Genomic DNA, 25555 nt, shown 5'->3' on the forward strand with positions numbered 1-25555 from the left:
TTCTATATCTGTTCACTCCTCTCCCAGTTGGCTTTACAGACACTCCCCACCCCTTGGCTGCAACCCTTCTAATTGAATGTACCCTGCGCATACAACCCATGTCGAATTCTGGGTCTCTGGCAGCGTTTGGAACTGACAATCTGCTGCAGAGAACGCAGAGTTCGTCTCAGCCTATGCTGTCCTTCAGTCCCTTGACTTTTTGGCCCTGACAGAGCTGTGGATCAACCCAGAGAACACTGCTACTCTTGCTGTTCTCTCATCGGACTATATTTTCTCTCAAAGTCCAGGAGCTTCTGTTTGTCTCAGTGGCAGCACACTCATTTCTCTATGATTCACACTGTCCCCTTTCATCCTGGCCCGGCTTGGACTTAACCTCCTGCTCCGTGGCTGAGTGACTCATTGCGAGCTTGCAGAACGGGGCTGCAGGAGGCTGAGCCAAATGGAGAAAAACTCAACTGCCGGAGGACCTGTCATCCTTTCACGCCCTCCACCTTCTCTTCCTCTGTATACGCTGCTAAAGCCACTTTCTATCAATCTACACTTCAAGCTTCTGCTTCTAACCCGAGGGAACTCCATTTCCACCTTCCCCTCCCCCCCATCTGCGGACGACATTGTCAAGCACTTTGAAAAGGTTGACGACATCTGCTCCTCAATCACTCAGCCTACTGAGTCACTAGTCCCACTCATGCAGAATTACCTTACGCCCTGACCTCTTTCTCCCCTCGCTCTCCAGATGAAATCCTGCGACTAGAGAGGTCTGGCCACCGACAACCTGCCCGCTTGACCCCATCCCCTCCAGATCATCTCTGGAGAGCTTCTCCCATTCCTCACTTCCCTCATCAACTCATTCCTGACCACTGGCTGTGTCCCCTCTGACTTCAAAACGGCCCGAATCACTCCCCTCAAGAAACCAACACTCATCTGATGTCACCTATAGACCTGTATCCCTTTTATTTCCAAAACACTGGAGCGTGCGGTCTGTGCTCAACTCTCTCGTCATCTCTCTCAGAACCATCTCTTGACCTTAACCAGTCAGGCTTCAAGACTACACTTCTGTGTCAGAGACTCTTCGCACTGCCAAAGCTCACTCTCTCTCCTCTGTTCTCATCCTTCTAGATCTAGCCGCTCCCTTCAACACAGTGAACTATCAGATCCTCTCCACCCTCTCAGGGCTGGGTGTCTCAGGCTCCGCAAACTCTTGGATTGGCAGGCCACTCCTGGCAGGTGACGTGTGCACCACATACACTCACTTTTGGTGTGTCTCTCCATCACTGTTGACAACTCCAATATCGCCTTCCTGGAGTGCAAAGAATCTTGGCGTGACCCTAGATGACCGTCAAAGCTTGCGTCCACTACACCCCAACCCAAGCACTCCACCCCCCCACTTCCGAAAACACCTGAAATCGTATCCTCTTTAAAGAGCGTCTTTAAAACATCCCCCTCTAGCTCTGACTTTGCTGATAGATACTTTGAGGAAAAGTGTCTTTACTATACCTGTGAGGCTATAACCCTGGGGAACATCATGCCATAATGACAAGAACATACTACAGAGACCGAAACAAACCAGGTCGTCTGCGGTCTTGAGTGGTTTTGTGCTGTGGCTGTCTCGGCGCGTGACGCGGTCAATGTAGACAGAGGTGAGGCGGAACAGCAGCTATGCCTGTTTTGTCTCACCTAGAAGATGAATGCATTAAGTCGCTCTGGATAAGAACGTCTGCTAAATTACTCAAATGTTGATGCTTGTCTAAATGTCAATGCTCTGAAATCAGTTTTGAAAATATAACATCCTTTTGTTTGTCCAACATTGGCATATATACACATGGTGAAAGGAAAAGAATGCAAATTATTTTTTTAGAGCATTTATTAATGCCGCAAGCAAAACATCACGATTATACAGTGAGGTCATAGCTTCCTTCATTCCATGTTATTGAACCACCTTTTCTCTTCACCCAATAAACAGAAGAAAAGCCAGAACAGTCCAGTGTGTAACTTAACATCAAGTTCATAATACTCTGTCGTAAAGAAAAGGTCTCGCAGTGTATCAGGGGAGTCTACATAGAGGACTAGTACCACTGCGGGGTATGACTAGGAACACGGCATCCATACTTGGGAACAGAAAGACAAAGTGAGGTCGTAAAATCAGTGTCTCTGCACCTCATTTAACTAATAACTACAAACATGGTTGTTTTTGGTGTGTGGGCCATTTTCATTAGGCTCTACAGTAGTCGGTAGTGTTTGAGAGGCTCACTCCACACTAAGTGGTTGATTGTCCAGTACGGTCCAGGTTTAGGACCCTCTATTGCATTAGAATCGTTAGGGAAATTCCCATTCAAACCAGCATATCATTTGGAATGTTTGCTTAATGGACACTTGTGTTCTACTTATTCAAAAGCTGTCCTAGAAATTGGGTGGACCATGGAATGTTTTTTTTTCTTCATTTTTTTTTTTTAGAGCAACTGTGCATCTGTTCCACACGGTTCTTACGTCATGAGATTTCTCTGGCTGCACTCCAGCAGGTGAGGCAGGAAGAAGTGTGCCGTCCCGTCATCAGGCAACAGGTCCAGAAACTCCAGTGGATTCAGCTCCATGGCAACAACCACCAGCGTTTCTGTTGTCGGGGAAAATACAGATGTTGCGGCCCAAACTCTCTGAATATTAAAGGGACAATCAGCGAGTTCTGCATATATATTTTTTTATTAATGATATACCGATTTGATTCTTGAGGAATAGAACTTATACATGCCTCATGATCTTAGTTCAACTGTCGTACCCCATCAGAAACCAAAAATATACGATTGTTTTAGTCCTCTGTGTGTAAACAATGGAATTGTAAACAAAACCTCTATAGCCTCAAAACATAGTTAAAACTATAAGTTTGATATCATGGATGGTCAATTCTTGCATCCATAACACTGTCTATTAATTTAGGACTGGTTACATTTCTCCAGCCCCATCCCTCAGCTGTTTACCAAAACTGCAGATTTCCCATTTTAACTACAGCAAAAGAGGTGACATTATGGAGTTAAACCCTATGCTTGAATCACAGGCTAGTCTAAGTGTACCTTTGAGTGCAGACAGTAAGATGGTGTTCTCTCCCCCTGCTGCTCTGGTTCTCTCACACAGCTCAGGAAACAGTTTCTGCCACCACAGAGTCTGAACAAAATCACATGAATATAATACAAATGTTAGAGTTCAGACTTTAGGATTAAGGTAAGGGGTTATGAGGATTTAAGGTTGGGCAAATACTATTGAGTTCCGCAGTAGGGTCAGAGGAGTTGGGGCAGTGCGTTTCACAGTAGGGTGAGAGTTACAGTGCATAGCAGTACCCACCATTTTGTTGTTCTGCAGCTCGTGGTTAGCGTAGGGGATGATTGCCTGAGGACATCGGTCTAGAAGCCTCTCGATGGAGCTCTCGTGGTGGTCCAGCTTGGTGGCACAGAGCAAGTGCACACTTAGCCCTGCGTTGTCCCCGTCTGGCAGCTGCTCCAACAGGGGCAGGATGGACGACACATCCAGGGTGGGACCGCACAGCAGGGACTGGGGAGGAGTGAACATTGAGAGTGTATTGTTTGTTCACCATATTGGTGAATTTACAAGTAAGGCTTAACAAAGCTTTATTTTACATGTTGATTGGTTGGTTAATTGATAGACAATGTAGAGAGATTGACCTGTAGTTTCTGGAGGTCCTCCTGGTGATCTTGAATGATACTGAAGTGAGCTGGAGTCAGGATGCTGACCCAGGGATACGGCACACCATAGTGAGAACATGAGTTGATCTACAACACAGAAACAATGTTGTTGTGGTCCTGAACTAGCCCACCTGATGCACCTATAAAATGGCTTGATGGTTAGTGGACAACTTGAATCAGGTATGCTGGCTGCGAAATAGTTAAAACATCTGGGGGTCTCCTGAGGAGAGGTTTGAAAACCTCTGATCTACACAACAGATACACAACCGATATGTAGACAGCTTTACTGTAGGACTACCTCTCTACTACCTCCTAGCTAGGCTATAACCCTGGGGAACATCATGCCATAGTGACAAGAACACAAACTACAGAGACAGAAACAAACCAGGTCGTCTGCGGTCTTGAGTGGTTTTGTGCTGTGGCTGTCTCGGCGCGTGACGCGGTCAATGTAGACAGAGGTGAGGCGGAACAGCAGCTCCTGGATGACAGCTTCCTGTGATGAGGCCATCAGCAGGGCCTCCCAGAAGTCCACCAGCAGCTGAGGGCCTCCCTGGGGCCCTGACAGGTTCCCACAAAGCTTCTACAGGACACACACATACACATTTCAATACATTCACAATGACACATGAACATTTTAAAGATCATACTTGGGATCAGGAAATCCTACAGAAATCCTATAGGAATGACTTACACACAAACAATGTAACCCTAACCTGGAAGAAGAGGTCAGCCTCGTCCAGTTTGACCTTGTTATTCTCGTGTAGCGCAACCATGGCTGCTACCAGCAGACCTTCCTGGCTGTCCCTGAGGTGGCGTGCCAGGGGGGTGGGCACCACCGTGTGCCCTCTGCCATGCAGCAGCAGTTTGTGCTCCTCGATGAACCCATATACCTGCAGCATCTAGGTAGGTATATAGTACATAGACAGTTAAAGCTACAATATGTAACTTTTTAGGCAACCCGACCAAATTTACATAGAAATGTGAGTTATAGATCTGTCCTTCTCATTGAAAGCAAGTTTAAGAAGTGGTAGATCTGTTTTGTGTGTGCTATTTCTATGCTTCCCGTTCTTAAGTTATTTTTTTTGCATCTTTTACTTTTTTTGATTATGGAAAAGATATTTCACAGTGGTTTAGATGGTACAATGATTCTCTACATAGTGACTGCTTGTTTTGTCACATAATTAATCATGTTATCGGCTCTTAACCAACCATGCTATTTTTTTTTTTTTTTTTTTCACATTGTTCGTAACTTGTTTTGTACATAATGTTGCTGCTACTGTGTCTTATGACCGAAAAGAGCTTCTGGACATCAGAACTGTGATTGCTCACCTCAAACTGGATGAAGAGCCCTTCAATGAGTCAGACGGGAGGGATATACTACTACAGACACCCGACCATGCCCAGATCCCCGTGATTCACTGGAGAAGGAAACTTATATTTTGTGGAAAAAGATCAGGGTGCCTGAGAATTAGGCGACGAGTGGCTAATCTGCCCTTGCCTTCCTTCCTGCTAGCTAATGTTCAATTGCTGGAAAATAAATGGGACGATCGGAAAGCATGTATATCCTATCAACGGGACATTAAAAATGGTTATTTCTTATGTTTCACTGAGTTGTGGCTGAACGACAACATTAAGAACATACAGCTGTCGGGTTATCCACTCCATTGGCAGGACAGAACGGCAGCCTCTGGTAAGACAAGGGGCAGGGGCCTATGCATATATGTGAACAACAGCTGGTGCACAATATCTAAGGAAACTGCTCTGCCTCCGACAACAAGGCACTACAGAGGGTAGTGCATACGTCCCAGTACATCACCAGGGCCAAGCTTTCTGCCATCCAGGACATCTATTCCAGTGTGAGAGGAAGGCCCTAAAAATAGTCAAAGACTCCAGCCACCCTAGTCATAGACTGTTCTCTCTGCTACCGCACGGTAAGAGGCTCCTACCTAGCTTCTACCCCCAAGCCATAAGACTCCTGAACAGCTAATCAAATGGCTACCCACACTAGTTGCATTGCTCCCCCCCTCTTCTACACTGTTGCTACTCTGTTATTATCTATGCATAGACACTTTAATAACTCTACCTACATGTACATATAACCTCAATACTGGTGCCACCACACATTGATATTGACTCGTACTGGTACCCCCTGTATATAGCCTTACTATTGTTATGTACTGCTGCTCTTTCATTATTTGTTATTCTTATCTTATCTTTTTTCCCCCTGTTTTCTTTAAACTGCATTGTTGGTTAATGGCTTGTAAGTAAGCATTTCACTGTAAGGTCTACTATATGTTCTATACCGTTGTATTCGGCGCATGTGACAAATAAAATTTGATTTCAACTATTAGAATTTCAGCAACCAGGAAATGGCGGAGCGATTTCTACCTATTGCGCCTTTAAATTACACACATCATGAAATACGCAGTAGTACGTATACCACATCTACATACTAAACCACTTTATTTGGATCCACAGTGAAACATCACAGTACAATATAATCTACATTTCAATACACACACGCAGTCAATATACACAAACCTCTGTGTGTCTGTCCATGTGTTGTCTGTAGAGCTGCAGGTCTCCCATGCGGAGGGCCAGGGCAGCCTTGGAGAGACTGAGGGGTACAGAGGGGGCTCCGATGGACTCCAGGCGCTCTAGGTGGGCCAGGCCACTGTCAGGGCTGGCTCTGACCATGGAGGGGCTGGATATAACATGGGGGAGCTGGGACGGCTCGGTCACACCGAAGATATCCAGCACCTCGTTGGCTGTCTCCTACATTACACACACAGGCAAGAACCCTTGGCTATCAACATTCAACACTATTGAATCAGATGTGCTTGTGTTGGAATTTAACAAAAATGTGGAATGGCTGGAGGTCTCCAAGGACTGGTGTAGCTACCTCAGTGAGCTCCTCCATGGTCTCCTCATAGAGTGAGTGTTTGAGGAAGAAGAGGAACCCCTTCCCATAGCCACAGGGGCTACTGGACAGACACCTGTTCCTGGAGATCACCTCTGTCACAGACAGGCCTGACATCTTATAGTAGGGCAGGGACAGGTGGCAGTCATGCTTATCAAACCTACACATACAGTGGGGCAAAAAAGTATTTAGTCAGCCACCAATTGTGTAAGTTCTCCCACTTAAAAAAGATGAGAGGCCTGTAATTTTCATCATATTTACACTTCAACTATGACAGACAAAATTAGAGAAAAAGAATCCAGAAAATCACATTGTAGGATTTTTAATGAATTTATTTGCAAATTATGGTGGAAAATAAGTATTTGGTCACCTACAAACAAGCAAGATTTCTGGCTCTCACAGACCTGTAACTTCTTCTTTAAGAGGGTCCTCTGTCCTCCACTCATTACCTGTATTAATGGCACCAGTTTGAACTTGTTATCAGTATAAAAGACACCTATCCACAACCTCAAACAGTCACACTCCAAACTCCACTATGACCAAGACGAAAAGAGCTGTCAAAGGGCACCAGAAACAAAATTGTAGACCTGCACCAGGCTGGGAAGACTGAATCTGCAATAGGTAAGCAGCTTGATTTGAAGAAATCAACTGTGGGAGCAATTATTAGGAAATGGAAGACATACAAGACCACTGATAATCTACCTCGATCTGGGACTCCACGCAAGATCTCACCCCGTGGGGTCAAAATGATCACAAGAACGGTGAGCAAAAATCCCAGAACCACACGGGGGGACCTAGTGAATGACCTGCAGAGAACTGGGACCAAAGTAACAAAGTCTACCATCAGTAACACACTACGCCGCCAGGGACTCAAATCCTGCAGTGCCAGACGTGTCCCCCTGCTTAAGCCAGTACATGTCCAGGCCCGTCTGAAGTTTGCTCGAGAGCATTTGGATGATCCAGAAGAAGATTGGGAGAATGTCGTATGGTCAGATGAAACCAAAATAGAACCTTTTGGTAAAAACCTACTGTGAAGCATGGGAATGGAAACATCATGCTTTGGGGCTGTTTTTCTGCAAAGGGATCAGGACGACTGATCCGTGTAAAGGAAAGAATGAATGGGGCCATGTATCGTGAGATTTTGAGTGAAAACCTCCTTCCATCAGCAAGGGCATTGAAGATGAAACGTGGCTGGGTCTTTCAGCATGACAATGATCCCAAACACACCGCCCGGGCAACGAAGGAGTGGCTTCGTAAGAAGCATTTCAATGTCCTGGAGTGGCCTAGCCAGTCTCCAGATCTCAACCCCATACAAAATCTTTGGAGGGAGTTGAAAGTCTGTGTTGCCCAGCAACAGCCCCAAAACATCACTGCTCTAGAGGAGATCTGCATGGAGGAATGGGCCAAAATACCAGCAAGTGTGTGAAAAGACTTACAGAAAACGTTTGACCTCTGTCATTGCCAACAAAGGGTATATAACAGGATTGAGATAAACTTTTGTTATTGACCAAATACTTATTTTCCACCATAATTTGCAAATAAATTCATTAAAAATCCTACAATGTGATTTTCTGGATTTTTTTTCAAATTTTGTCTGTCATCTGTCATGTACCTATGATGAAAATTACAGGCCTCTCTCAACTTTTTAAGTGGGATAACTTGCACAATTGGTGGCTGACTAAATACTTTTTTGCCCCACTGTATGTGGAAGAGATAGTCACGCTTCACATTAAGTGTCCAGTAACACATTTGAAAAATAGTTGTTGACAAATGGGCAAACCAGTCCAAAAACAAATCAACAAAAATCAATCAATCAATCAATTAGCTAACATATAAAATCAGTAAACTAGCATATTAATCAACTAACATACCGTATAAATAAATAACCTATCAATCAACCTTGATTTTAATGTGACCCCGAACCAACTGACCTACTGAAGCAGTCTCCTAAATGGGCACAGCTCTCCTGGAAGGCCTTCTGTAGCTCCTGTCTGTCTGTGGTTCTGTCAGTGGTGCTGCCTATTTTGTCTGTTGCTGTATATCCCAGGGACCGGGCTAGGTTCTGGTCACTGCTCTGAGGCTGCTCCACTGGATTTCCAACCCGGGGGTCCAGGAGCGTGGCTCTCAGGAGGAGGTGGGCCTCACTGAGCAGGTGCAGACAGCTCTGAGACAGAGGGTTGGTCTCCTCATACTTCTTACTATACTCCACCTAGCCCAGAGAAAAGGTTCATTGTTGAGTACAACAGGTTAAACAGCAAAAACACATCATTCAGCACAACAGAGCCAAAGAAAAATGAATGGTAAAAATGAGTAATGTCTCGTAAACATTAAGGCTTTGGTTGACATGTTGTTCTGGTGTTGAGGTACTGTACCATCTCATTGTAGAGTTGGAGTGGGGGGACGGTGTCGACCACGTATAGATTCCAGCCGCGACTCATCTCAATGGGATCCCGGTGCTTGGTGGAGGATGACTTCCTGTTCCTGGGATCAGAGGTCAGGCAAGAAGTACAGTCAGCTCATCTCCATAACGCCAGTCACTTCTGTAATAACGGTCATTCTGGGCCACAGATGGCTGATATTACAGCTTCTAGGTCAGAAACTACAGCTCAGCTCCAATAACATTAAACACAAGAGGTTACAGTAAACTCCTGGTGTGGACCATGGAGAACGCTAACTCTCTAGCTCAATTTGAGTTCACTTGAATGGCACAAACCTAGTCGGTAAAAGAACACCAAACATTTAGTTTCAGTTTAACTGAGAGGTTCGTTTAAGGAACTAGCGAGCATGACTACCTACAAATCCAAAACAATCACCAGTGGAAGTTATTGAGGGCAGTGTTTCTGGAGTTGATGTGAATCAAACATGTTGCATGTTTTTCTTCATGACTCCACAAGTTAACGCACAAGGCCTACAGACCATGTGCTGAACCCATTGTGCGTGCGTGTTCTATCTGCTATATGTCCTGTATAGCCTCTAGCAGCTACAGCTAATGACGGACCGGACACTATTAGCCAGTTAAACACTGCCTCTACTTCTCCTTCCTAAGTAGCTTACGGCTACAGTGCCAAGCACTCTCATATAATATGAAGGCCCCCTGTGTGTGATTTGTGTGTGATTTGGAGTAAGGGTCAGCTTGGTGGAGGATAGGAATTTCCTTACTGTTGCCTTACTTCGCTTCTGTGAATGCCTGGCCTCACTTCTTAATTCTAGTGGTCATGTGGTGCCTGTTGCACATGGCTTGATCACATAAATAAAGTTGAGAAATAAGTTCTCATGAAAATATCAGATATAGTTGTTTCTTCCGACCTCTGGATCCTTCATGCTCTCTAGAGCAGGGGTGGACAAACCACAGCGTGCGGGACATTCCAGGGTAAACTTGAACCTTTAGAACTAGATAGAAAGTATGTAGAAATTATAATGGACCTACACTACAGGTCAAACGCTTTAGAACATAGTTTATGTCTTCATCATTATTCTACAATGTAGAAAATAGTAAAAATAAAGAAAAACCCTTGAATGAGTAGGTGTATCCAAACTTTTGACTGGTGCGGGACAAAAATGAAATTTGCGCCCGATTGTATGTGTGGGGTACAGATATGAGGTAGTCATTCAGAAATTATGTTAAACACTATTACTGCACACAGTCAGTGACACCTTGAAATCTATTATGTGACTTGTTAAGCACATTTTTCCTCCTGAACATATTTAGGGTTGCCATAAGAAATGGGTTGAATACTTATTGACTCAAGACATTTCAGCTTTTCATTTTTTTATGAATTAGTAAAAATGTCTAAAAACATAATTCTACTTTGACATTATGGGTTATTGTTTGTAGGCCAGTGACACAAAATCAACATTTGATCCATTTTTAATTCAGGCTGTAACACAACAAAATGCGAAAAAGTAAAGGGTTGGAGATACTTTCTGAAGGCACTGTACATGGAACATCATGTACATCATGTACAGTGAACATTAACGTTTAATAATCCTACTGCGCCTGACTCAAGAGCAAGGGTGGGCAAAGTTTTTGGCTTGATGGCCACATCAGGATTTCAATATTCAACAGAGGGCCGCACAGATTTCTTTTAGACAGATTTGTTCGCCCAATTTGCGGATAGAAAAAGGGCAGTTATTTGAAAATATACTGATCAAAAGTTTTAGAACACCTACTCAGGGTTTTTCTTTAAATTTTGTTTGTTGAACACTTTTTTTGTTTACTACATGATTCCATGTGTTATTTCATAGTTTTGATGTCTTCACTATTATTCTACAATGTACAAATAGTAAAAATAAAGAAAAAAACTTTGAATGAGTAGGTGTGTCCAAACTTTTGACTTGTACTAATATACTGTATATAAATAACCAATTATATTATGTCCCCCCCACTTCTAAAACCAAAGTTGCACCCCTGCACACAATTATTTGAGGTTCCTCAGTCGAGCAGTGAATTTCAAACACAGATTCAACCACAAAGACCAGAGAGGTTTTCCAATGCCTCGAAAAGAAGGTCACCAATTGGTAAATGGGTAAAAATAAAAACAATCAGACATTGAATATCCCTTTGAGCATTGTGAAGTTATTAATTTGCTGCATCATGTTATGGGTATGATTAGGGCTGTTGAGGAGGTCAGTAAAATCCATGTGACCGTTGAGTCACGGTAATCTACTCTTACGTACTCTGGACATGCGTTGACAGTACCCAACTCATTAACAACCATCAGGTCGCCAATGGCCTGGTACTCGGCGCTCTATTGTCCCACTAACCACTCTTACATCAATGCAATCGACAATCACATGAAACATTTACCATCAAAATAGTATTGTGCTCATCTTACTGTGATGATCAATCTGTAGAAAGAAGTTCAACAACTGGTTGAAACTGAGTGTAAAAACACGGTCATTGTTGATGTCGTTTCAAAGCCTAACAACAAAATGTACAGCACCTTCTAAGGGGATTATTAAATCAAAACACCCACATGCATATTAGAGCTTATGCATACAGTGCATTCAGAAAATATTTTGAATTGTTAGTCTTACTCTAAAATTGGTGAGTATTTTTTTTTATCAATCTACACACAATACCCCATAATGACAAAGCGAAACGGGTTTTTAGAAATGTTTGCAAATGTATTAAAAATAAAAAATTGAAATAACTTATTTACATGGGTTTTCAGAACCTTTGCTATGAGACTCGAAATTGAGCTCAGGTGCATCCTGTTTCCATTGATCATCCTTGAGATGTTTCTACAACTTGATTGGAGTCCAGCTGTGGTAAATTCTATTGATTGTACATGAAAAGGGACACCCCTGTCTGTAGAAGGTCCCACAGTGCATGTGCAAAAACCAAGCCATGAGGTAGAAGGAATTGTCCGTAAAGCTTTGAGACAGAATTGTGTTGAGGCACAGATCTGGGGAAGGGTAACAAAACATTTCTGCATTTCACTATTTGTGATTTTATGAAGCCTGTGCCGGTGGAAAAATGTTGATATGGGGCGCCGTCCTCAAACAATCGCAGTGCATGCTATCGCTGTAAAGCATATTGTAAATCTGACAATGCAGTTAGATGAACAAGAATTTAAGCTTTTGACCGATATGGGACACTTGTATGTACATATGTTTAATATCCATAATTTTTATGATTATTTATTTGAATTGTGCTACCTCCAATTTCACCGGAACTTGTCGACAGGTGTCCTGCTAGGCATTGACTGGCCTTTTTGTCTTAAAGTAATGATGGACTGTCATTTCTCTTTGCTTATTTGAGCTGTTCTTGCCATAATATGGACGTGGCCTTTTACCAAACAGCGCTATCTTCTGTATACCACCCCTACCGTGTAACAACACAACTGACTGGCTTAAATGCACTGAGGAAAGAAATTCCACAAATTAACTTTTAACAAGGCACACCTGTTAACTGAAATGCATTCCAAGTGACTACCTAATGAAGCTGGTTGAGAGAATGCCAAGAGTGTGCAAAGCTGTCATCAAGGCAAAGGGTGGCCACTTTGAATCTCAAATATATGTTTTGGTTACGACATGATGCCATATGTGTTATTTCATCATTTTTGATGTCTTCACTATTATTCTACAATGTAGAAAATAGCAAACTTTTGACTGGTTCTGTATATCCTTACAATGCAATGTTTTGAATACCAATGTGAAGAAATAGAGTGTAGTTTCAGTGCTTCATAAATGATGAATGTGTGTAGTGACAATGTTTCTGTAATTGTGCTACACAGAAAGTTGTTATATGGGTATGATCAGATTTTGTCTGGGTGATTTGGCCAAAATATATCCCAATATTTCTACATTTTTGACAGTATTTTATGTTTCTGAATAATATAAGCTCTAAATTTGTTTTATGAAAAGTGCACGACACCTAGGAAGGCAACAAATTAATTCTAAGTGGTTTTAACAGGCTTTCTACATACGGATTGTTTTATACTCAACCAAACTAGGTCAAAACTGACAGTGAATTAACTTTAAATTAATTTATCTGTATCAAAATACCATTATAAACTCAGCACAAAAAAAATGTCCCCTTTTCAGGACCCTGTCTTTCAAATGTCATTCGTAAAAATCTAAATTTTGTAAAGAGTTGAAACACTGTTTCCCATGCTTGTTCAATAAACAATTAATGAACATGCACCTGTGGAACGGTCATTAAGACACTAAAAACTTACAGACGGTAGGCAATTAAGGTCACAGTTATGAATGCTTTGGACACTAAAGAGGCCTTTCTACTGAATCTGAAAAACACCAAAAGAAAGATGCCCAAGGTCCCTGCTCATCTGCGTGAACGTGCCTTAGCCATGCTGCAAGGAGGCATGAGGACTACGGATGTGGCCAGGGCAATAAATTGCAATGTCCGTACTGTGAGACCCCTAAGACAGCTACAGGGAGACAAGATGGACAGCTGATTGACCTCGCAGTGGCAGACCACGTGTAAAACACCTGCACAAGATCGGTACATCCGAACATCACACCTGCGGGACAGGTACAAGATGGCAACAACTACCCGAGTTACACCAGGAACGCACAATCCCTTCATCAGTGCTCAGACTGACCGCAATAGGCTGAGAGAGGCTGGACTGAGGGTTTGTAGGCCTGTTGTAAGGCAGGTTCTCACCAGACATCACTGGCAACAACGTTGCCTATGGGCACTAACCCACCGTCATTGAACCAGACAGGACTGGCAAAATGTGCTCTTCACTGACGAGTCGCGTTTTTGTCTCACCAGTGGTAATGGTCGGATTCATGTTTATCGTCGAAGGAATGAGCGTTACACCGAGGCCTGAACTCTGGAGCGGGATTGATCGTCATGGTCTGGGGCGATGTGTCACAGCATCATCGGACTGAGCTTTTTGTGATTGCAGGCAATCTCAACGCTGTGCATTACAGGGAAGACATCCTCTTCTTTCATGTGGTACCCTTCCTGCAGTCTCATCCTGACATGACCCTCCAGCATGACAATGCCACCAGCCATACTGCTCGTTCTGTGCGTGATTTCCTGCAAGACAGGAATGTCAGTGTTCTGCAATGGCCAGCGAAGAGCCCGCATCTCAATCTCATTGAGCACGTCTGGGACCTGTTGGATCGGCGGGTGAGGGCTAGGGCCATTCCCCTAGAAATGTCCGGGAACTTGCAGGTGCCTTGGTGGAAGACTGGGGAAACATCTCACAGCAAGAACTGATAAATCTGGTGCAGTCCATGAGGAGGAGATGCACTGCAGTACTTAAAGCAGCTGGTGGCCACACCAGATACTGATTGTTACTTTTGACCCCCCCCTTTTATTCAGGGACACATTATTCCATTTCTGTTAGTCGCATGTCTGTGGAACTTGTTCAGTTTGTGTCTCAGTTGTAGAATGTTATGTTAATACAAATATTTACACATATTAAGCTTGCTGAAAATAAACGCAGTTGACAGTTAGAGGACGTTACTTTTTTGCGGAGTTTAGATGGTATTGAAAAAATGTATACCGGTTTACCTTAAAATATGATATCGGCCAGCCCTAGATCAGATGTCTTACCATAGATCTATAACATTCTCATCATTTGAATTCGTCAGATTTTGAAGCAGTATTTAGTTTGGTTTGAGTCAATTGCACAGGTATATTTCCTTTCTAATCAAGTGCAGCTCTAGCTATGACAACAGTCTCTGACTGTGTGTGTGTGACCTACAGGTTCCTGCGAGCTGCCCTCTCTGTGTCCTCCCTGGTCTCCACGTCTGCAGCGGTTAGCAGGACGATGTGGTGGCGATCGTGACACAGAGCCTTTAGACCAATGAACAGCTGGATCCGCAAAGCACACACCTCCATGGTGATGGGAGGACAGGCCTGCACAACATAACAGCCAGTTACACTTAAGCGACTTATTACCTGGTGGTTGTTTACATTTAGTCGGTGAAATTGCAATTACCACTTTTGCATCTTTGGGATTCATTAAAATAATCACATTAATGTTGCTACATGCCAACCGTTTCTTGCAGATGTTATGGTCTTACACTGGAAACAGAAGGTGGCTTAAATGGTTTTGTTTGAATATGGGTCACAGGGCAGGGTAAATAGTCAAGAAACACCAAGTCACACTTTAGTAGCCTTTCGGGTAAATTCGATCAACTTCTATGCCTGTGCGCTTCCAACAATGAATCTTTCAGCACTTCACTCACGGCGGGCACAGCACCCCAGGCACAGTTGCTGAGCGAAACTGTAGGATATATGGGACTCTTCGTAGTTCTTTGTGTGATTCGCTACCAGCTATGATACAAAACGTCAGAAATACTTTGAAAATAGCTGCAGCAGCAATTCTTTGCACATGTGCTCACACTCGCACATGCACATGCACTCACACATTACTTTTTCAGTTCGCACACATCAATTTCTTAGGCGCATATGCGAGTGTGCTGCTCTGATTCCACTGTGTAACTGTTTGGCACGCACACATGTATAAACACAAACTGCAACTGTGTAAGTGGTTGACATTTTGACCCCTTTCCAGCTCCTCCATCTTTGTGAATCTAACACACTGATCTTGAGCCAAGCAGCCATCCATCTGTAGTTCTGCAGAAGCTCTTATCCACTTTAATGGCTTCCTGTCTCATTGTGTAGTAGGGCCAATCAGAGCACAGCCAACCGAGGCACAGCCAATCACACACAAGGGAAGACACAGTCAAAGATCAATAATGAGGAGGTCTAATGCATAGAGGTAGGTGTAAGCAGTAGGCGTAAGTGGGATTGATCTGTCTTCCATTAGCTAAGTGCAGTGGAGTGATCCTCACCTTCATGGTGGTATCGATATAAGGGTCCTCAGCTCTGGCTGCCACTGCAGAACACCTCACTGAGAAACACTGGAGAGCATTCCTGCCAAACACACAGGTACTATTACGTTTAGAAGAGGTAGATGAGACCAGTCTCAAATAATCAATCAATCAGTAATATCAGTCTCCTGAACCTCGTATTCTTTCTCCTGTCCTTACTTGGTGATGATGTGGAGGAAGAGGTCAGTGAGGACGGCCTGCTGGGCTTTCTCTGGATACTGATAGACTGAGACCATCTCCACTCCACCCCTCACGCTGTACACGTAGCCCGTGTTGGGCAGCGAGAAGAAACAGAACACACACGTCGGCTCCACCCCTCTCCCCCCCTCAGCACACACTTCCTGGTTACCTGGTTGTCAGGGAGAGAAGACCAATAGAAAAGAAAGGGATGAGGAGTGAAGGAGGGAATGTAGAAATAGGTCCTACTTTAAAATATGTGTGCCTCCTACCTACCTATGGATTTACAGTACATGTTAGTTCCATAGGCAGGGACAGCGTAAGGAAGGTATGACTCACTGGTGAATACAGGGTGGAACTGCAGGGAGTGCAGGCGGGTATCCTCCACACTGCAGCCTTGGAAGAAGTCTGGAGCAAAACGTCTGGAGGGGAGACCCAATAGGATGAGACCAACCCCTACGCACGCACGCACGCACACAGACAGACAGAGACAGACAGACAGACAGAGACAGACAGACAGAGACAGACAGACAGACAGAGACACAGACAGACAGAGACACAGACAGACAGAGACACAGACAGACAGAGACACAGACAGACAGACATGGGCTCCTAGTGGCGCAACGGTCTAAGGCACTGTATCTCAGTGCAAGGAGGGGAGACCCAATAGGATGAGACCAACCCCTAGTACGTAAGTACACAGACAGAGACAGACAAGGGCTCCCAGTGGCGCAACGGTCTAAGGCACTGCATCTCAGTGCAAGGAGGGGAGACCCAATAGGATGAGACCAACCCCTAGTACGTACGTACGTAGACAGACAGACAGAAACAGACAGACAGACAGACAAGGGCTCCCAGTGGCGCAACGGTCTAAGGCACTGCATCTCAGTGCAAGAGGTGTCATTTCAGTCCCTGGTTTGAATCCAGGCTGAATCACATCCGGCTGTGATTAAAAGTTCCATAGGGTGGCGCTCAATTGGTCCAGCATCGTCAGGGTTTGGTCAGGGTAGGCAGTCATTGTAAATAAGAGTTTGTTCTTAACGGACTTGCCTAGTTAAATAAAAAAACAAAATAAAAAAACATGACAACAGCTCCCACACGTACACACCTGTATAAGATATAGGTGATAGCGAGGATACCCCTGGCCTCACTCTCCATGCCTGTCCACTCCAGAGAGACCTTGACCCCACAGTCCTTAGCCCTGTCCCCCAGCAGCTCCTGGTGCTTAGGGAATATGAAGAAGTCATCCTGATCAAGGTGACCAGCAAGACCCTCTTTCCTCACCTCTGGGGAATACAAAGACAATATAAACACAACCCAATCAGACAGAATACACAACCACACCATTTACGGTGCAATTTGTAGTACAGTGTTTTCAGACCCCTTTACTTTTCCCACATTTTGATACGTTACAGGGGTCCTGTGTGATACGTTACAGGGTCCTGTGTGGCTCAGTCGGTAGAGCATGGCGCTTGCAACGCCAAGCGTCGTGGGTTCGATTCCCGCTGGGACCACCCATATGTAAAAGTAGTGGCCCCAGCCGACTTGTAAGTCGCTTTGGACAAAAGCGTCTGCTAAATGGGATATATTATTATTATTATATTATATTATTATTCTACCACCGTAGGGATGGTGCCAGGTTTCCTCCAGATGTGATGCTTGGCATTCAGGCCAAAGAGTTCAATCTTGGTTTCAATAGACCAGAAAATCTTGTTTCTCATGGTCTGAGAGTCTTTAGGTGCCTTTTGGCAAACTCCAAGCAGTCTATCATGTGCCTTTTACTGAGGAGTGGCTTCCGTCTGGCCACTTTACCATAAAGGCCTGATTGGTGGAGTGATGCAGAGATGGGAGAACCTTCCAGAAAGACAACCATCTCCACAGAGGAACTCTAGAGCTCTGTCAGAGTGACCATCAGGTTCTTGGTCACCTCCCTGACCAAGGCCCTTCTCCCCCGATTGCTTAGTTTGGCAGGGCGGTCAGCTCTAGGAAGAGTCTTGGTGGTTCCAAACATCTTAGGCCAATGTGTTCTTGTGGACCTTCAATAATGCAGAAATGTTTTGGTACCCTTCACAGATCTGTGCCTCGACACAATCCTGTCTCTGACCTCTCCGGACAATTCCTTCGACTTCATGGCTTGGTTTTTGCTCTGACATTCACTGTCAACTGTGGGACCTTATATAGACAGGTGTGTGCCTTTCCAAATCATGTCCAATCAATAGAATTTACCACAAGTCGACTCCAATCAAGTTGTAGAAACATTCCAAGGATGAACAATGGAAACAGGATGCACCTGAACTCAATTTTGAATCTCATAACAAAGGGTCTGAATACTTATGTAAATAAGGTATTCGCGAAAAAAGCACAATCGTTGCACGAATGTACCAAACCATAAACGTCAATGCCTTTCTTAAAATCAATACACAGAAGTATATATTTTTTTAAACTGCATATTTAGTTCAAAGAAAGAAATTCATGTTAGCAGGCAACATCAACTCAGGAAATTGTGTCACCTCTCTTGCTTTCATTGCATGCAGAGTCAGGGTATATGCAACAGTTTGGGCCGCCTGGCTCGTTGCGAACTAATTTGCCAGAATTTTACATAATTATGACATAACATTGAAGGTTGTGCAATGTAGCTGCAATATTTAGACTTAGGGTTGCCACCCGTTTGATAAAATACGGAACGGTTCCGTATTTCACTGAAAGAATAAACATTTTTTTTTCAAAATGATAGTTTCCGGATTTGACCATATTAATGGCCAAAGGCTTGTATTTCTGTGTTTATTATATTATAATTAAGTCTATGATTTGATAGAGCAGTCTGACTGAGTGATGGTAGGCAGCAGCAGGCTCGTAAGCATTCATTCAAACTTTACTGCGTTTGACAGCAGCTCTTAGCAATGCTTGAACCACAGCGCTGTTTATGACTTGAAGCCTTGAAAATAAAAGAGAGCCGCACACTCTTGGAGCTCAGATGCAAAAATGGAATTACCAACGTTTTGACAGCCAAGCTGTCTTCATCAGGTTCTCAACTCCTGAGATTAGGCTGGCAATACTAAAGTGCCTATTAGAACATCCAATAGTCAAAGGTAAATGAAATACAAATGGTAGAGAGAGAAATAGTTGACGCGTCATATTTCCTATAATAACAACAACCTAAAACTTCTTAACTGTGAATATTGATGAACTTGGAATATTGAACCACCAGCTTTCATATGTTGTGAGAAAGGAACTTATAAGTTAGCTTTTTTAGATGGCACATATTGCACTTTTACTTTCTTCTGCAACACTGTGTTTTTGCATTTTAACCAAATTGAGCATGTTTCATTACTTATTTGAGACTAAATAGATTTTATTTACGTATTATATTAAGTTAAAATACGTGTTCATTGTTCATTCTGTTTTGTTGTAATTGTCTGAATTACATATATATATATATATAATTAATTAATTAATTAATTGGACGATTAATCGGTATCTGCTTTTTTAGTCCTCCAATAATTGGTATTATGATTTTGAAAAATCATAAATTGGTCAACCTCTAGTGTATACGTACGTCAATGTTATTCTCAGAGGCAACCCATCATATCCCTGTCAGCGTGATCAAAACAATCTTGAAGAATGGATTCCGATTGGTCAGACCAGTGTTGAACGGCCCTTACCACGTGTACTTCCTGTTTGAGTTTCTGCCTTTCAGAAGGGAGGACAGGATGGAGGCATGATCTGATTTGCTGAAGGGAGGGCGGGGGAGGGCCTTGTTGCCGTCCCGGAAGGGAGATTAGTAATGGTTGAGAGTTTTTTAAGCACAAGTGGTGCAGGAAATGTGTCAATAAAACATTGGTAATGTCTTCTTTAGAGTTGCCTTATTAAAGTCCCCAGCTACAATAAATGCAGCCTCAGGATATGCGGTTTCCAATTTACACAAAGTCCAGTGTAGTTCCTTGAGAGCCGTCAGTATCGACTTGATGGGGAATATACACGGCTGTGACGATAACCGAAGAGAATTCTCTCAGGAGGTAATGCCGTAGGCATTTGATTGTGAGGTATTCTAGGTCGGGTGAACAAAAGGACTTGAGTTCCTGTACATTACCACATCACACCGTGAGTAGTTAATCATGAAACACACTGTCTAGAGCTAGTCATGTTACCTATCTCATTGTTGTGTTCTGCTCCAGTGATCATATCCTTGGGGACTAGACAGTGGTCCTGGGACTTCTTGTCAGCTGACTTCTGGGTAGGGGCAGAGCGAGGAAGTCTCTCCAGCTTGACCACCAGCACTTCGAGCTCTGCCTGCAGGGCAATGTACCCCGCACAGATCGCCACCTGCAGGCAGGGATGGCAACGTTAATAAATACTCTATTAAAACCTGTTAGAGCTAGGGCTACTTTTTTCAACATTTTGTTAAAAATCGCGCAACATTTCAACGTCCTGCTACTCATGCCAGGAATATAGTATATGCATATGATTAGTATGTGTGGATAGAAAACACTCTGAAGTTTCTAAAACTGGTTAAACCACGGCTGTGACTATAACAGAACGTGTGTCTCGGGAAAATCCCAAGGAAAACTGATCACCCAAAAGAAAAAAAATATCAATGCGCCAGTTGCCTATATTGTCTATGGGAAGAGAAAATAGATGGCTCCCATTTGACAATTCCTACAGCTTCCACACGATGTCTCCAGTCTTGGCAATTGGTGTGACGTTATTCCTTGGTTCAACGAAGAAGAGGCACTTCCTGTCATCACTGCATCACAAAGGAAGTTTTGGTAGAGAGAATAGACCATCGTCTCAAGACTTAATGCTATTGAATACAGATCGCCCCGTGATGAATTCGATCGCGTATTAACGTTTACTAATACCTAAAGTTGGATTACAAAAGTAGTTTGAAGTGTTTTGTCAAAGTTTATAGCCAACATTTTTAATTTAAAAAAATAAACGTTGCGTTTAGAAACGGTGTTTTTCCTGGATCACACAGTCTTCATAAATGGACATTTTGGGTATACAAGGACCGATTTAATCGAAAAAAAGAACCAATTGTGATGTTTATGGGACATATAGGAGTGCCAACAAAGAAGCTCGTCAAAGGTAATGAATGTTTTATATTTTATTTCTGCGTTTTGTGTAGCGCCGGCTACGCTAATTTTTTTGTTTACGTCCCCTTCAGGTATTTCGGGGTGTTGCATGCTATCAGATAATAGCTTCTCATGCTTTCGACCGAAAATCATTTTAAAAATCTGACTTGTTAGCTAGATTCACAACGAGTGTAGCTTGAATTGAGTACCCTGCATGTGTATTTGAATGAACGTTTGAGTTTTAACGAGTGCTATTAGCATTTGGCGTAGCGCATTTGCATTTATTGTTGGCAAGGTGGGACGCTAGCGCGTCGGGTTGCCCAGAGAGGTTAACTTCTTCGATATAGGGGGCGCTCTTTTAATTTTTGGATAAAAAAACGTTCCCGTTTTAAACAAGATATTTTGTCACGAAAAGATGCTCGACTATGCATATAATTGACAGATTTGGAAAGAAAACACTGACGTTTCCAAAACTGCAAAGATATTATCTGTGAGTGCCACAGAACTTATGCTAACAGGTGAAACCAAGATAAAATTTCAAACAGGAAATGGCCCAGATTCTGAAGGCGCTGTGTTCCAATGTCTCCTTATATGGCTGTGAATGCGCCAGGAATGAGCCTACACTTTCTGTCGTTTCCCCAAGCTGACTGCAGCATTGCGACGTATTTGTAGGCATATCATTGGAAGATTGACCATAAGAGACTACATTTACCAGGTGCCCGCTTGGTGTCCTCCGTCGAAATTATTGTGTAATCTCTAATCTCTTTCCTTTTCTTCAGAGGAGAAACACAACCGCCACGAATGATTTATCATCGAATAGATATGTGAAAAACACCTTGAGGATTGATTCTAAACAACGTTTGCCATGTTTCTGTCGATATTATGGAGTTAATTTGGAAAAAAGTTTGGCGTTGTAATGACTGAATTTTCGGGGTTTTTTCTTAGCCAAATGTGATGAACAAAACGGAGCGATTTCTCCTACACAAATAATCTTTCTGGAAAAACTGAACATTTGCTATCTAACTGAGAGTCTCCTCATTGAAAACATCCGAAGTTCTTCAAAGGTAAATGATTTTATTTGAATGCTTTTCTTGGTTTTGTGAAAATGTTGCCTGCTGAATGCTAGGCTAATGCTATGCTAGCTATCAATACCTCTTACACAAATGCTTGATGACAGTGTTGTTAACAAAAGGCTAAGGCTAATGATTACGCTCCCGGATATGAAACTCAGGCTCCATCCGATTTCTGATCGCAAATAAAATGAAAATAATGCGCCTGCTCTCAAGATCAGATTTTTCAAAATATACTTTTGAACCATAGCAATTGACTAATTTGTGTAAGAGTATGCTAAGCTAGCTTAGCATTTTGAGATGCAACATTTTTAGGTTAAAATCGATTTCTGAGGAGACCTCTCAAATACTCAAACAGCAGTTTTTCCTGAAATAGAAATCGTTCCGTTTTGTACATCACATTTGGCTACCGAAACTGCTTGTGTAGCGATGGTTGAAAAGCATATTTTGAAAATCTGAGATGACAGTGTTGTTAACAAAAGGCTAAGCTAGTGAGTGAATATATTTCTTTCATTTCATTTGCGATTTTCCTTGAGGCTATGATTACAAATGCTAGAGGTTAACCTGTTGAAACTCCCCATCCCGGATGGATTGAAAAGCATATTTTGAAAATCTGAGATGACAGTGTTGTTAACAAAAGGCTAAGCTTGTGAGTGAATATATTTCATTTTCATTTCATTTGCGAGTTTTTTTCATGAATAGTTAATTCAGTCACCTACAACGTGCGATTAACTCCATAATTGAGGCTACGTTGTTTGATTACACATATCTCTTCATTGATACGGGATTGCTCTGAATTCTGTGGAAAAATACTTAGACTTTTGGCACCAATTTAAAGAATATTTTGTATGCAAAGCAGACTTACTCCTTGCATTCACAGCCATATAAGGAGACAATGGAAAACAGAGCCTCAAAAATCCTTCCCAAACATCCGAACCTCGTCCTTTCAGTTCCAGGATAAATGCTACCAAATATAACAGGCTCCACAGAAAGAACTGGCTGGTAGATGAGATTACCGAAATCCCAACCCCTACCTGTTGGGGCGACAGTCCTGGGAGGTGGAGGATCAGACAACGCTCAAAGTCCAGGATGGAGAGCTTATCATTGAGGGCCTGTCTCTTGAGACTGAACAGCACCAGGCTCTTAGGACAGCCCACCAGCAGGTCCCCTGTCACCCCACAGCACGCTACACACAGTGGGCGCTCAAACAGCGGAATCTCAATGATCTCCATCTGCTCCTTGGGAGCCCCACGCATGGATGAGCCACGCAGGAAGTGGCCCAGCAGACGCACACCCACACGTGTCTTCTCGGCCACCTGGTAGCGCCAGTTGGTGTAGGTGCGGAGGTAGGTGACATTGTTCTTCTCCTCGATGGTCACCAGGTAGTCCCCTGGGGTGGGAGGGCAAGACAAGGGAGGACAGAGGAGAGAGGATTGAGAACACGGATGAGGACATCGTCATGAGTGGAGAGTTATTAATTATTATATTCCAAATTCATTCATTTATATTCTGTGTATATTCTGTAGGAAATTAGCCTGGATGAATTTTCAATGTAAAACACTTAAAAAAAAAAAAAAAAAATTTAACAAGGGATCCAAATTAGACTACTGTTTTTTTTTCTTTGACTGAATTTACAAACTCTAGCTATACACACATGCTGATGCACCACACTCCCTCAGCAGTTTACCAAAGTACTGTATGAAAATAGGCTTAAACTGCTTCTCCAATAGAAATCCCTGAACAAACTTTCAGGCGATGTCATGGCAAAGTTGGCTAGCAAAGCTTATGCGTAGAAACACGTCAATGGTTCTAACGGTCGTCTCGATCCGAACAGTGCATTTGCACCCATACAAAAAAAAGATTGACGTTTTCAAACTGCATTAAAATGCAGTAACTGCATCGGACTGTGGTATTTTGGACGCAGTAATTGCAGCATACTGCAGTTATACTGCACCCTAACTAAAGTTATATTGCAGTTATACTGCATTTGTGGGGCGCAACTTTCATTGGGGACAGGGAGGCCTCCCCACATTCTGAAATTGCATTTTTGTCCCCACCAGTTTTATAATAAATGATGCGACGTTGTGCTTTAGGACCATGCGGACGCTTCTGAGCAGCCTGGGAGGCTGTTTTGAGTATTTATCCAACTGGATAAAAACAAGAAATAATAATAATGTCCCCCCCACTTCTAAAACCAAAGTTGTGCTCCTGCTGCAATGTTTTTTCGCATGGGCAGGCCATCAAATCAAAGGCACTCCTTCGATATAAAACTTGTTTTTGACGAGAATGAGGGAGGGGGGGCGTAATAACATGTTCAACAACTTAAGACATTGGCTCGAATCGAGGTCGTGCCTTTAGATTTCGAGAAAACTAACAACAAAGGAAGAATGTTTCACTCATTGACTTCTCACACCCCTAACCCCGACCTGTTTGCTGCGCCTCTGGGTTTATAAACAATGTGAGTAAACAACAGCGCAAAGACAGAAAGGATAAGTGGAATTAAGAAAGTGACACACCTATCTCGCTGTGCAGGATGCTCTGCACAGTCCCCATGGTGGCGAAGCGGCAGATAAGAGGACACCCCTCCGCTTCCAGTTGAAATGCCTCGATCTTGCATCCTCCCGCGGACTCCACAAACAAGACACCCCCGCCACAACACACCAACCCAGGCTCCTGTTCGGCTTGCACTATTTGCTGGGAAGCGAAGGGATGGCAGTTGTATACGTGAACCATCTTCACTGTTTTTCCCCGTAATTTACGTCGAGAAACACGATGTGTACATCAAGGTAGATACATCGCTTCTGTCTGGATAATACGGGGCTTGGTTTTCACTGTCTATATCGAGGTTAGCCAGCTACACCCAGAGGCTAGCTAGCTAGATAACTTGATCATATCACATGCCCCCACCGTCTTGTGATGAGCAGGCAGAATTCGTTTATCTTGAAAATTAGTTGTTTTTTTTACCTAGTCCCTGGTAAGTTTACTCCACTCTTTTCTACACAGAAATCCTACGTATACGCTAACTATATCTGAAAGGGAACACAGTTTGAAGAATTCATGCGGTGCTAATTGTGAAAGTGAAAACCAGAAACAACAACTCCATCTCCAGCGATGATTGGTTGATTTCCCTGTCATTTAAGGCGCTGCGACTTTCATTTGCTATTGTGCACCACAACTCCATCTGCTGTAAAACCACAGTGCCAGATTGCGAAATATTTGTGAGTCATTTGTTTGACATTAATCATGGTTTTGAGACGCACACTTTTGCCCTTCACGTCAGATGAGAACATGTTTAATTGTATAAAACAT

General features: G+C 43.2%; 1 protein-coding gene across 1 annotated transcript; it reads right to left on the bottom strand.

Moving 5' to 3' along the window:
• Positions 1-1843: 1843 nt before the first annotated feature.
• Positions 1844-25365, bottom strand: LOC135556136 (BLOC-2 complex member HPS3-like). Its single transcript, XM_064989071.1, has 18 exons — positions 24763-25365; positions 23281-23636; positions 20253-20427; positions 17213-17390; positions 16444-16526; positions 16087-16276; positions 15889-15970; positions 14793-14947; positions 8982-9090; positions 8541-8818; positions 6592-6769; positions 6231-6464; positions 4403-4588; positions 4075-4269; positions 3669-3776; positions 3331-3537; positions 3063-3153; positions 1844-2608 (listed from the first exon to the last, which is right to left on the bottom strand). Exons 1-18 carry the CDS (start codon positions 24977-24979, stop codon positions 2481-2483), a joined length of 3150 nt encoding a protein of 1049 aa, XP_064845143.1. The 5' UTR covers positions 24980-25365; the 3' UTR covers positions 1844-2480.
• Between the last annotated feature and the right edge of the window lie 190 nt (positions 25366-25555).

The sequence above is a fragment of the Oncorhynchus masou genome, chromosome 15 (assembly GCF_036934945.1).
Source record: "Oncorhynchus masou masou isolate Uvic2021 chromosome 15, UVic_Omas_1.1, whole genome shotgun sequence".
NCBI lineage: Eukaryota > Metazoa > Chordata > Actinopteri > Salmoniformes > Salmonidae > Oncorhynchus > Oncorhynchus masou.